The sequence below is a fragment of the Mauremys reevesii genome, linkage group 6, assembly GCF_016161935.1.
Source record: "Mauremys reevesii isolate NIE-2019 linkage group 6, ASM1616193v1, whole genome shotgun sequence".
Classification (NCBI taxonomy): domain Eukaryota; kingdom Metazoa; phylum Chordata; order Testudines; family Geoemydidae; genus Mauremys; species Mauremys reevesii.
Window position 1 is genome coordinate 45969091 of NC_052628.1, and position 14456 is coordinate 45983546.

At 42.9% G+C, this 14456-nt stretch overlaps 1 protein-coding gene across 15 annotated transcripts in view; it reads right to left on the reverse strand.

Annotated features, from left to right (window-relative positions):
* Nucleotides 1-11456: 11456 nt before the first annotated feature.
* ARHGEF28 (Rho guanine nucleotide exchange factor 28) overlaps nucleotides 11457-14456 on the reverse strand; it is a 183240-nt gene continuing 180240 nt past the window's right edge. For 13 of the 15 annotated variants that reach the window (XM_039544706.1, XM_039544704.1, XM_039544701.1 and 10 more), the window contains one exon: nucleotides 11457-12586. In XM_039544706.1, the coding sequence (XP_039400640.1) occupies nucleotides 12423-12586 (164 nt within the window). In that variant the 3' untranslated portion in view covers nucleotides 11457-12422. The remainder of the gene's footprint in view (nucleotides 12587-14456) is intronic. The other 2 variants (XM_039544705.1, XM_039544707.1) reach the window with 2 other exon arrangements.

A 14456-nucleotide genomic window follows, 5' to 3' on the forward strand; every position in this document is an offset into this window, starting at 1 on the left:
TATATATATGGCAAGATTCAGGGACTTCAATCAAAAAGATCAAGGATGCATGTGAGTTTGTTAGGCAAATTCAGTGTTATTGTTTAGTTTTAATGTCTCTCTCACTGGCATATTGGCTCTTTGAAGCCCACAGCTATTGTAAGTATAAATCAACCTACATATGTATTAGGGTTGTATTTTCATTCAATTAGTCCTTTCACACAATACAGAATGAACAAAAGATGGAAGCTGATTTTTGAAGGCCTTTGTTTATGCACTTTTTATCTGTGTGCCTGCGGGAAAAAATAACCTGTTCATTCATCAGCAATTCATTTTACCTGGAGAGCTGTTAAGGATGCCAATTTCTTCTCTTTCTCTCACACAAACACATTCTTTAATTACAAGCAGAATGTACAAATGACACTACATACTTCACAGCGTCCGCTCAGGCCTTAATTAATTCAGTCTTCACACCATCACCATAGCAACAGTGCTTAGCCTGCTGGCTTGGAATGCTCAATAGAAAATCTTACACTACATATTTTATTCAAATTATAGTCATTATAGAAATATTTCTGAATTAGCTCCACAATGTCAGTGTTGATGGAAATGGAATGAATCCTTACTATAGGTGACTTTACCTTATTGTCATGTATAATGACTTTTCTGCTAAACCACATAAAAGCAGACACACTGTTTCTCAAAGCTATTGAAAATTGCATTACCACCTTTTGTTTATTCTTAACAGAATTCCCAAGCTGCAGAAAATTAATGGCCATAGTTTTCAATGCCATTCCGACAACCAATATCTAAAAAGCAATTACTGTATGAAAACGTAAATCAATAACAAAAGGATAATTTCATTGCAGTAGTATCTGCATGTCTGTCTGTCTACCCAGGTTCTGTGTGTGGTATTCTAAGGTGGGTTCCCTGGAGTACTTCAATTCAAATTTGGGTGGGTGGGATGAGTGACAGTGATCGTTAAAGATAATTACATCATCTGCATATTTTGGTAGTTTGTTTGCCAAAGAAAGACCTATCCACTCATGGTATCTGGTTTTTGGTCATGTCCTTTCTTTCCAGCTAAGTTAATGAGGTGCAAGAAACTAAAACAATATGCTTAATGTTACATCCTTTGTTAGTGCCCGCTACAGGATTCAATGTCAGCATCCTCCATGCTCATAGTTCTTTGCTTTAAAGCAGTGGCTCTTAACCTGGAATGCACGTACCCCTGGGGGTGCAAGATGCCCTTTCTGGGGGTGAAAGACATGCCAGATTTTTTTAGATGGTAAATCATCGAAAACACAAATTAAGCACAGGCATGTATGTATTCATGTATTCTTGTATTCATGTATTCTTAATTTTACTGCCAAATTAAAATAAATATATAATTCTCTCTCTTTCATTCTATAATTATGATATATCTAGGTTTAAAGAACTGACCTACTTCAATAATTTTTGATAAGGGGTGCGAGAACATATTTTGAGAACCAAAGGGGTGCAGGCTGAAGTAAAGGTTAAGAATCACTGCTTTAAAGGTTACACTCTGGGGCCATTGCTTTAAGAAATAAAGTATTTGACCCAGACTTTCTGGGGAACCCAGTCTATGTTGGACACAGGCCTTGGGCTGTCAGTTGTGGTTCCATAATGCTCAGGCCAGTTTTATACCAGTCACAATAGAGTTTGAAGCAACCTGAAGGCTGCTCTAAACTGTGCCAGCTGGCAGCCGCTCCAAAGGAGTCAGATGCCAGCTGTGGGTAGCAGAAGTGCATGGTGTCCCAGAAACACTCCTCTCTGCCTTTCCCTGCCCCAACATGCTCCCCACACCATTGGCTACAGGTGGATGGATTGTCCTGAGAGCCTGGTACACTAGCTCTATGCCCTCTACAGGACAGTCCTACCATCAGAGGATCTCCAGCATGGGACACTGATCCAGTTTGCCCAAAGCAGCACAAGGGGAGTGGCAAAATGGCAAGATCTGGCCCTTTGATTCTAATCTGATTTACCTTGATTTACACTAGAGTAGTTCCATTGAAGACAATGGAGTTACATCAGTGTAAAAAGTGATGTAAGACTGATTAGAATCAGCCCTAAAAGATTGCCTTCTGGCACTGTTATAAATTACAATAGTACAGATCATGTAGTCAGATCAAAGATATTATGCATAGACTGATGACACTGGAGTACAAGGTGCGTTGTATTGTGAAACTGACATTTGTTTAATTTAATAAACAATCATATCTTATCTTTGTATATGAAATTACAACTTTCATTAAACATTTACAGTGTATACATGGACTTGAAAAGAACAGGATTTTAATATTGTATTTGGACAAAATTGCTGCTCTGGGGGCCTATACAAATTAAATATTAATCTGAGCCTTGGGATAATCTAATTATTGCTTCCTTTTGAAGTACAAGAAACAATATTTACTGAATAGATTATGAATCTTTAAAGGTATAACTAGCTTTGAAGATTAAACACCACATATGTTGTTTAGTTAGTATAACCATGTTCAACCCTTTTTACTTTGTATAAATCATAGGAGAATTTGGAACTTTCTATGAGATTTCATGTAGCAGTAGAATCTCACTAATTTGCTAATTAATGATTGAGACACCCATTGTGGCTCCTCAAACATTTTAAAACAGCAGGCAAATGGACAACATAGTAAAAGTATAAAGCGAGTTAGATCACCAAATGTACACACCACACACATACTTTTTCATACAACACACACTCACTCTGGTGTACACAAGAATCATTCATTCTGGTACCCAGTGGATATTATGAGGCCAGATTGCTCCAGGGCAGACTGACTGTGTAGGACAACTTTAATGAGGCCCCTCACAGAATCTTCAACAGATCCCCTCTGATCTTCTGCAAAATGAGGTTGGTCCTCAAAGCTCCAGCTCTTGGTGGTACTTAGATGGAGGCCAGGGCCATCGCAATGCAGATGTACTGACTGGTACTCACCTGCCTCCTGATTTGCCTGGAATAGTCCATTTTTTTGCAGAGGAAAAAGTTCACAGCATGGACAGGGCTCTGTAGAGAAGTCAGGAATCCTTAGAGATTGTTTAGTAGACTCCTGCTGAAAGGAATAATGTATTACTCCCTCCCCTTCTCATTTGTGAATCCTCTCCCCTGCAGAGACAATGCCCTGGAGGAAGATGAGCTCTCTCCCAATGTATGTGCCCCCCAGGAACCACACAATTAAGCTCATCCTTTATTAAACTCAATCCATTCTGTGTAGATCCTCTTTCAGCATTTGATTAGAACAGACCTACAGTCGGCAGTTTAATTATCTGCTAAACCCAAAATGTTGAAAGTGCACTTTCTTTTTTTATTATTATTTATCTTTGCCTGTGTATTTCTGTGTCTGCTAGTTTGTAGTCTAAGTTTTAAAATACTTAATTTAATCAGAGATGGGCATGAGTGGTTGAAGTTTGGATTCAGGTGTGAAAATTACTAACCTTATAGTAAATGGAGGTTTTTCAAAATGTTGTCTGTATTGCACTATGGGTGTAAGCATGTGCTCCATGTGCCTTGAGTCAGAGAATTCCTGAGAGCAATTTCTTTTGGTCCATGCATGTGCCCTCACTCTCCTTGTCTCCAGCTGAGGAGATAGAGGGCAGGGCCGACCACCTGCATCTCTGGTTCCTTCTCAACTTCTCTCCTTTGTCAGGATCTGGGAGTTGTGGTGAATCACAATCTCAACATTGCCAACAATGTGCTGCTGTTGCAAAAAAAGCAAAAGCAATTTTAGGTTGCATTAACAGAAGCATAACATCCAAGTCACAGGAGGTGATAGTACCATTCTATTCGGTGCTGGTTAGGGTTAGGGTTAGGGTTAGGTTAGGCCTCAGGTGGAGTACTGAGTCTAATTTTGATCACCAATGCATAAAAAGGATGTGGAGAAACGGGAAAGGATCCAGAGGCAGTGACAAAGATGATCAAAGGGATAGTATGCAAGCCAGATGAGCAAAGGCCAAAGGAACTGAGTATGCATAATATGGAAAAGAGGAGATTAAGGGGAGTCATGACAGCAGTCTTCATGAAAGGCTGCCATAAAAAAGATGATGAAAAAGTGTTCTCCTTTGCCACAGAGGCTGGGACAAGAGGCAATGAGTTCAAATTACAGCATAGCAGATTTAGATTAAATCTCAGAAAAAACTTGCTAATTGTAAGAACAGTAGGACAATGGAACACACTGCCCAGGGAGGTTATGGAAGCTTCTTCAGTGGAAGTTTTCAAAAGGAGGCTGGATAGCCATCTGTCTTGGATAGTTTAAACTCAACATCTTGGCAGAGGCTTAGACTAGATGACCCTTTCAGTCCCTTCTAAACCTAAGCTTCTATGATTCTACCATGAATCCAAGTATGATGAGCAACAGAGGGGAAGGAGAGAGGGTAATAGAATACAGATAGGAATCACACATCTCAAAGAACCTCCAGTCACTATAAGATAAGGAACTTACTCTTCTTCAAGTGCTGGTCCCTATATGCGTTCCACTGTGGGTGACTGACAAGCAGTACGCAGGTAGGAGGAGGGTGTGGGGATGCAGGCAGTAGAGCTGTTTGAAGAACCACTGTCCCAAAGGACATGTCAGCAGAGGAGTTCTGCACTATAGCATAACGTCTCATGAATGTGTAGATGGAACACCATGTAGCTGCTTTGAAAATGTCTACTAGAGGTACTTTTTGAAGTGATGCCATTAATGTCGCTTGTGCTCTTGTAAAATGAGCCCTCACTCCATGATGGGGAGGAAGATGTGACAGTTGGTAGCACAGGCGCTGGCTTCCTCTGGGCCCCAGGGGTGCTCAACCCCCCTACTCCACCCCAGGCCCCACCCTCTTCCCCAGGGCTGGAGCACCCACAGAGTCAGTGCCTGTGGTTGATAGCTGAGTAAGGTACAGGCCGAAATCCATTTGGCGATCATCTGAGAGGATATCTAGTTTGATCGAGACTCATTCAGCTACTGCAAAAAGCAGATGGGGTGACTTTCTGATTGGCTTTGTCTTTGCAGGTAAAAAAGTTGCATGTCAAGGGGATGATGGTTCCTCTCCTGTTCACATGCGTGTGATTTTGGGGGAAAAACAGGTAAGTGGATTGACTGGTTCAGGTAAAACTTTGAAACTACTTTGGCCATAAACTTAGGATGTAAACAAAATGAGACTTTGTCTTTATGTAACATGGTATGAGGCAGCTCTGCCATCAGTGCACCAAGCTCACCCGCTCTTCTGACTTAGATGATGGCCACAAGCAATGCAACCTTCATAAACAAGACAGACATGGAACATATAGATAGTGGTTTGAAAGCCGGCTTAGTGAGTGCCAAAAGAACAAAGTTTGAGTCCATTGAGAAGTAGGTTTCCTTACTGGCAGAAAGGGTCTGATTTGGCCTTTCCAGAATGTGCTAGTCAGTGAGTGAGCGAAAATTGAGTATCCATGTGAAGGTGGGTGGTACACACTGATTGCTACCAGCCATTCTGAGAGAGAGAAGATAGTCCAAAATAAGGGGAATATCTGCTGACTCTGGGGATATGAGTTTTTGTTGTGCCCGGATGGAGAAATGTTTCCACTTGGTTAAGTAGCATTTCCTGATGGAATCTTTTCTGCTATTAATAAGGATGTTTTGTATGGCTTCAGCGCAGGGCTGGCCTCAGGAAAAATGGCACCCTGCGCAAACTTGCATTTTGGCACCCCAGGCCCTTAGAGAAGACAGGAGCTGAAGCATTAACAAAGTCAACTTGTAGGCTTCGTGATGTCTCCAGGCAACAAGAAGCCAGACAGTGAAGCCACCACACCTAATATGGGCTGCCAATACCAGGAAGACCTTGCTAAAGACCCTGCGGCAGTGGTGGGCAGCCTGCGGCCCGCATGTGACCCATCAGGGTAATTTGCTGGCACACTGCCAGTTTGTTTACATTTGTCCCATTCCCGGCCAATGAGAGCTGCGGGAAGTGGCGGCCAGCATGTCTTTGCAGCCCGCGCAGCTTCCCGCAGCTCCCATTGGCCGGAAACAGCGAACCACGGCTACTGGGAGCTGCAAGCAGCCATGCAAATGTAAACAAAATGTCTGGCAGCCCACCAGCGGATTAGCCTGATGGGCCACATGTGGCCCACCACTGCCCTACGGGCAGTTGCAGGGCCAAATGGGAGCACTCTGTATTGAAAATGGTCAGGGCCTACCAGGAATCTGAGAAGACATCTGTGAGCAGGGTAAATGTCCATGAGAAAGTACATGTAAACCACACGTTCTTTTCCAGGGATGGGATTATAGATGCCAGAGTGACCATGCAAAATTTCAGCTTGTGAATAAAGCAGTTGAGATGATGGAGATCAAGGATGGGTCTCCTGCCACCTTTCTGTTTGGGTACTCAAAAGTATGTTAAGTATTGGTACTGAAGATTTCCCACTCTATTGCTCTTTGCAATAGCAGGGATTCTACTTCTTGTTTGAGACTCTCCTTATGAGAATGGCCTCTGAAAAGGGACAGGATGGAGTTTTTGGAGGGGGCAGGGAAATTAGTTCAACAGCATAACTGGAATGGATGATGTCTAATATCCACTTGTTCACTGTAATGCACTCCGGCTGTGAAAATAAAAGTGCTAGATGACCTCAAAGAATGCATAGGAATGGAATGGTGCATTGTTGATGAGTTGCTGCTCTCAAATGCCCATCACAATATCTTTTAGTAGGAGGTTGGGATACAGATGATGGTATTGCTTTAGAAAATGCAAGGAAACAGGATTTTTGAACCCTTTGCCTCTTATGGGGTGGCTTGTAAGGTTGCTGATGGTAAAATTGTTGAGTCATTGGCCTAGGCTGGTAAGGTTGCCTGTGGAATTTTCTCTTCACAGCAGGTGTATTGTGATGCTTTTGGGGTTCACCCAGACCAGTAAGAGGTTCTGTCACCACCTGCCCTGAAACCTTGGGTGCCTTCTGGCTGTGCAGTTTTGGCTCAGAGCCCTGACACCAGCACCTGCCCACCTCATAAAGGTCTCACCCCGAGCTTCCACCAGCCCAATTACTCCTTCCAGGGGGACCCAAACAACCCATCTCATCGTAAGTCTCATTCCCAAACTTTCTCCCCAGGGTGTCTAGTCCCTCTTACTGGAGACTCACACAGGTAATGCCAAGTTTGCTGCCTGCAAAGAATGAGCAGGGGGGTGAGGGCTCTACCAGAAGAGGTGGGGCCTTTAAATCCCGGGCCCTTTAAATCTCAATTAAAGGGCCCAGGACTCCAGCTGTGGTAGTAGCAGCTGAGAGCCCCATGCCCTTTAAATCACCGCCGAAGCTACCAGCTGCAGAGGCGGCTGGGAGTTCCGGGGCTCAACGGTGATTTAAAGGGCCCAGGGCTCTGGCCGCCATTACCGCAGTGGAGCCCCGGGCCCTTTAAATCATCGCCAGAGCCCCGAGCTGCTGCCGCTACCCTGGGGTTCTGGCAGCGGGGCTCGAGTGGCGATATAAAGGGCCTGGGGTTCCCCACAGCAGCCGGAGCCCCGATCCCTTTAAATTGCCCCGATCCCCACTGCTGGAGCCCCTGGGGTAGCGTTGGCAGCCGGGGCTCCAGTGGTGATTTAAAGGTCCTGGGGCTCCTGGCCGCTGCTACCACAGCAGAGCCCCGGACTCTTTAAATCGCTGACGGAGCCCTGGGGGGCTCCCAGCTGCTGCTGCTACCTCGGGGCTCTGGCAGAGATTTAAAGGGCCCGGGGCTCCGCTGCAGTGGCTGGATAGCTGTGTGGGCTGGACCAAGGATGACCTACGGAAGTCCTAGGGAGGCAAGTGAAGAAATGAGTTTTGGGGAGGTTCTACAGCTATGGCCTTGTCAATATGGACTCAAGAATGTTGAAATCTCCCAGAGCAAGAAGCCTGGGGTATTTCGCCACCAACTAGGTATCAGTGAGGTCCTTTCTGAACCATTTAGTCATTCTTGGTTTTTAAATGAGCCTCAAGTCTGTTAGTTTTGGATCTGTTCCCTATTGTTAGATAAATTAATTCAAATGAACTTGTTTTATATTCAACGCTTTGCCTCCTAGGCTCAATAGAACATACAGTGGTACAGAGCAAGGAGCTGTCCCAGTTGGTCACATCTGAGCAGTAAGAAAACGTTATAAGTTTTTATCAGAGAGAACTTAGGGATGGAGCCAGTGTGGTTTCGCACAGGCCTGCAAATATCACGACTGCTTGTCCAGTAGCCTTTACTTGCTTACTACACAAAACCAGCTTGCAGCCATTACCATCCCATGGCTTGATTGTTGTTGAGAGAGGATGTATCCTTTTTAGAGAGGAGCTTAATATGTAATTATCCTTATTACAGATTAGCCAGATAATTGTTATTTCTTCAGTGCTTTTCCATGTGGCTATTTACTGGGGATTAGTGAATTAATAAATTAGGCTTGGGAAACAAGGTGAAATTAGGACTATGATTTTAAAAGAGAATGGTCAGTAGTTTGTCCATGAGACATCCAAACTCCTCATCCCTCACCTGAGAATTAATGTAATAATATCACATAATGTGCTATCATGCTTCCATATATAAAATAAGGAAATTGTATGGTTCAGTGAGTACAGTAAAGAGCTGGGACCCAGGAAGACCCTGGACTGAAATTTTATCCAAGCAGCTCGTTCATCTAAGATCTCAAGGAAGTCTCTTGCCCTCCTGATTTCTCAATCAAGCCATGTGGAAAACTCCCTCAACATAACACTACAATTATATAAGGAACACCTTTCCTTGCCATTAAACAATACAAGTACTAAAGGTGTATATTCACTATAGCATGTGCTCTCTCTCTGTCTTTCTCTGACTGAATAGCTACATGACTGTGTGTGCTGGCAAGTGTTACAGCACATTACTACAGAATTTACACCCGCTTGATGAAATGCAGTGCAAAATCTTGCTCAATTTTGCACGTTAAGGGCTGGCACATAAATTCATGCAGCCCTAGGGGCAGCAGGCAAGGGAAAATATTGCCATTTTTATGTGTCAAATCTCGTAAGAGATTTTAAATATCACCTCAGTAAATAAGTTCTGCTCTCTGCTGAGAAATCAAAACTTTTTATTGAATTTAGTCACATTCCTGGAAAACGGTTTGGCCTAATCATTTAAAAAATACAATCTCTGTGCACAGGCAAATGCTATGATGTGGCTCTAGAGACAGTTAATAGGTGGCTAGAGATTTTTATTTTATTTTATGCTATAAATGACAAAAAGATAACATATTTAGTATGTTCCAGCCCAGCCTTGCCAGGTACCAAATGCCCAAAGACTGTATGCTCAGCACCTTGTAAGACTGAGCCCTTCATGAAGGTCATTCGACCATAACCAAGCTGTTTATAAGTATTGTTAGCACTTGCAAGTTTGCTGACAAGCTTAGTTTTGAGTTTGCCTTAAAAACTAACAAACTTTACCAAGCTGTTTTCTATGACATTTTTGGTTTGAATCACATAATCACATCAAACTAAAGGCACCAGGCATGGTCCAGGGATTAATGTGAAGAAACACCCCCTTTATTAAATGACTGTGGAACATTTTAATATTTTTTTCAAAGAGCAGAGAGAAAACAGAACCCCACCAGTGTGGGTGCCTCTCAATAAGATGAATCTGCTTTATTGTCACTATTGAAATGCATTACCAAAGCCAATGCTGAGGCGCCAAAGATAAGCTGCTCTGGAAGTCATGGTAGAGAAAGGAATCATACCATACCTGATGAGCTGAAAGTAAATCTGACAGGAATGCTTGGCACCTGCAAAATAAACCTGCTGCTAAATGGCGTAATAACAAGCAGGGGTGATTTGTACTATTAAACAGCAGCAGCAGGTCAGAGAAAAAGTGGAACCAGTTCTTTGAAATATATTTTTCTACTGCACATAAAAATGAGAAACGGACGAGGGATCATTAATATTCTCCTGACAATGCATGGAAAACGTGTCTACTGAGGTGGCTATTGAAAAGGCACAGTGCTGTTTCGGGGAGGCGATTTCATTGTTATTAGCCTGAGCTAGCTGATTTTCATTAGTTTTTAAAAGCTCATGTTTTAGTTCAGCTAAATATTAGAAATGTCTAAATAATGGCAGGAGTTCAGGTTGCACACTAGGTCTCGTTTTAAAGACCACCTGCATATGGCATACTGGCCTATTTTTAAAATACTTTCTTCATTTCAAATACCTAAATCCAGAGGCCACCTGTTTCCTGCCTTTGCCTTCTTCAGTCTCATAAGTTTTATTGTAAACACAGGTGAGTGAAAGACATTGCTTGATGTTAGGGGGTTTGAGGAATTTCAACAAGCACAAACCAGCTACTTCTGGAGCTTTCCAGCCTCCTCAATGAACTCGATGAGAGAAGTAAAATCTTTCCCCCTTGAAGATACTGTTTGTAAAATTTACCATCCTGAATTTTGAATTGTGGCCCATCCAGTCCAATAGTTTGTCTCTGGACTTTTAGCACCTCCCCAAAACAGATCTATGGGCAGATTCTCAGCTTCTGTGAGTGGAACTACATCAATTAATATCAGCGGTGGAGCTGGCCCAATGTGTTTGGGGAATAAGCCTCTTGTTTGCTTATTCCCCAAGTGACTAAGTGAGAGTCAATTACCCAGGCTGCTAGCCCAATGATGTCAAGCTTGAAAAAGGCCACTTTTGGACTATTCCTAATCCCACTCACTGGAAGTACAGTTTACAACAATAGGAAGTAAGCAAGTCATTGCAATGAGGGTGCAGGTACTATGTTCAGAAGACTGGCCTGCTCTCAGCAGGCAGGTAGAACAGAAATCTACTATAAAGCTATCAACTCCTTGGTAGAGGTTTGTGACTATCTAAGGCAGTATTTCCCAAATGGTGGATTGTGGGTCACGGGAAGGTTCTGGATAGGTTGCGGGGCCGGTGCGGAGGGCGGATTGGAGAACAAACCCAACCCATAGTGGCAGTTCCTGTCCCATGGGGCTGGACCCTGCTCTGGGCATTCTGACCTTGCAACCATGGTCACACAATCACTCAGCATTGTGACCCTATGCACCAGGTCACAACACCTGGAACAGGGAGCCAAGCCCAGCCCCATGGGACAGGAGCTGCTGCTGTGGAATCAGTATCCTACTCCAGCTCCCACCACTCCCACACCGGCCTAGGATGGAGGGTGGTGCTGCAGGTGATCAATGCTGGAGGAGAAGGATGCGGGCCTGTGACCCTGCCCCGCCCCCCAGCTCCTGGTTGGACTGCAAAAAGCAAAACAAAACAAAAAAACAAAACAAAGTACAGTTGGTGGGTCGCTTACTAAAAAGTTTGGAACCACTGATCTAAGGCCTATGTGAATCAGTTTATCTACCAATTTAGGTTAGTCTGGTGTAATTCATTTGGAGTTCAGTCACTGCTGTGTTTGACAGTAGCAGAGTGCAGATACAAGACCAGACAGCACACATTTTAAAAGAAGGTCTTCTAACTCTGAGTGTGAGAATGGAAGGTTTTAACTTTCATGACAGAGAGGTACAGAATATTTATTAAATCCAACAGAAGTATACAAATATTTCTGAAGAACAAAAGCCAAGAACAGGTCCTGGTTTATTATTCTCTAACATACTGAGTGAAAGTAGAAAGGTGGCTTCTTCCTTTATGGAAAAGCAGCGAAGTCTCAATGGGATTCAGTTAGACTAAAGACACTACATGTTCTTCTCTTCTTTTCCCTCCCCGTGGGAAAGCTTTATTTGGTGAATTTTAATGCTAATGTAAGTAAGGGCACTTTCTGCAACCAGGCACAGTTATACCACAATACATCGCCAAACTGACCTGCAGCACCTGTGCACAGAAATCATGCCCAAACGTGGACTGATTCTCTGCTGTGAACAGACCTCTGCTAAGGTCTATGCTGAGACCCCCAAAGACAGCCTCCTTTGTGAGGTGAGCTGAACCATGTGTGAACCCAGCTCTGCGAAGCTGCAAAGCTAGTAACTCAGAAACCCAGCTAGTCTTTCAAGCAGAGTACATTTTTATGAACATGACAGCCCCCCAGGCTCACTCTTCCCCTATCATATCACTAGTGTTAAAAAGTTACTGATTCATACTATGAAAGCTCACACAGCAGGCACTTATCTCTAAACACGGAAACCTGCATTTTTAAACTCAAGAGAAAAGCAACACCAATCTTTGCAGTTCCTATCAACAGTCTTATGGTGGTGTCTTCATGACAGTTCTAAACATCCCTACCTTTGAGTTTGTCCTTCTTTCTGTTGCTCCTTGCATTGGAAACCAGGTGTCATAAATTAACGATTACAAAAAAATGCTTTTAAAAAAATAACTTAGTTGTTATATTTATGATGGGGAAAATCTTGCACTGAATATTAAATACTATTCTTAGAGCCTTTTGGTCATCGAGGGAGCAACTGCGTACAGTTAGAAAAGCAAAATACAATTTCATCCCAAAGTGCTACTGGTATTAGAAAACGCGCGATCAGAGGTAAACAATATTTTCTTCAACTCTTGCTCCGTTTTCTGCATCCTGCGAGCTGTGAGACTGCGGGTTCACCAGCAGAACATCAGCAAGTGGCTGGGCTTGGATGCAGCCGGGATTCAGACTGTGCGTTCTTGGACACGGGATCTGGGATGCAGTTAAATCTGTAATACATACAGAGGACATGGTACAATAAACAGCTGATTCAGACTCATAATTGACAGACAAAATTCTTACTTTGTGATTGGCAATTTGTTAAACCACCACTGTGTACGTACAGTAATTATGCATAAAGAAAAACTGTTATTATAGGAATGCACCCTACAGTGAAGCACAACATAGTCACAGCCCAGTGAAATCAATGGATATCCTTCCATTGCTTTCCACGGGCTTGGGCTGATGGCATTGTTTTTAACCATGGTACTAAAAACATAAGCAACTATATTGATAAAAAGTTTTTGTCTATCCTGTAGTTATTCTGTGTGCACTTATGGAATGGCAGAAATACTGTAAGAGAAGGGTTTGAAAGGCAGCATACAGTACATAATACATGTTCTGTTTGCCCTTGTTAGTGAGCCCACCCCTTTCGTAAAGGTATTACACTGTCACACAGCACATAATGGGGTGTATTTTCAGCCAGGCTGAGACTTTATTTGTGGGTGCATTTTTGTGCTTGCAGATAAATTACATAAGAATGGCCAGACTGGGTCAGACCAATGGTCCTGTCTTCCAATTGTGGCCGCTGTCAGATGCTTCAGAGTGAATGAACAGAAAAGGGCAGGTATCAAGTGAGCCATCCCGTCGTCCACTCCCAGATGCTAGTAGTCAGAGGTTTAGGGACATGCAGAGCATGGGGTTCTGTCCCTGATCATCTTCGCTAATAGCCATTGATGGACCTCCAGAGGGTGACTGTGAATTGTGTTAAGAAGTACTTTTTTGTTTTAAAGAAGTTTGTTTTAAACTCATCTCAATTGATTAGACTCTTCCAGTTGGTATGCATACTTCCACCTTTTCATGTTCTCTGTATGTATAAATATCTCCTGTCTGTGTGTTCCATTCTATGCATCCGAAGAAGTGAGCTGTAGCTCACGAAAGCTTATGCTGAAATAAATTTGTTAGTCTCTAAGGTGCCACAAGCACTCCTGTTCTTTTTGTGGATACAGACTAACACGGCTGCTACTCTGAAACCTGTTTTAAACCTGTTGCCTATTAATTTCATTGGGCGACCCGTTTCTTGTGTTATGTGAAGGGGTAAATAACACTTCCTATTCACTTTCTCCGCACCATTCATGATTTTATAAACTCTATCATATTCCCCTCCCGCCCATCATCTCTTTTCCAAGCTGAACAGTCCCAGTCTTTTTTATCACTCCTCATATGGAAGCTGTTCCATACCCTTAATCATTTTTGTGGCCTTTTTCTGTATTTTTTTTTCAATTCTAATATCTCTTTTTTGAGGTGGGGTGACCAGAACTGCATGCAGTATTTGAGGTATGGGCATACCATGGATTTATATAATGGTATTATGATAGTTTCTGTCTTATCTATACCTTTCCTAATGGTTCCTAATATTCTGTTAGCTTTTTTGACTGCCACTGCACACTGAGGGGATGTTTTCAGAGAACTATCGATGATGACACCAAGATCTCTTTCTTTAGTGGTAAGAGCTAATTTACACCCCATCATTTTCTATGTATAGTTGGAATGATTTCCAATGTGCATTACTTTGCATTTATCAACACTGAATTTCATCTGCCATTTTGCTGACCAGTCATCCAGTTTTGTGAGATCTGTTTGTAACTCTTCACAGTCTGCTTTAGACTTAACTATCCTGAGTAATTTTGCATTGTCCGCAAACTTTGCCACCTCACTGTTTACCCCTATTTCCAGCTCATTTATGAATATGTTGAATAGCACTGATCCCAGTACAGATCTTTAGGGGACCCCGCTGTTTACCTCTCACCATTGTGAAAACTGACCATTTATTCCTATCCTTTGTTTCCTGCATGTTAACCAGTTACTGATCCATGAGAG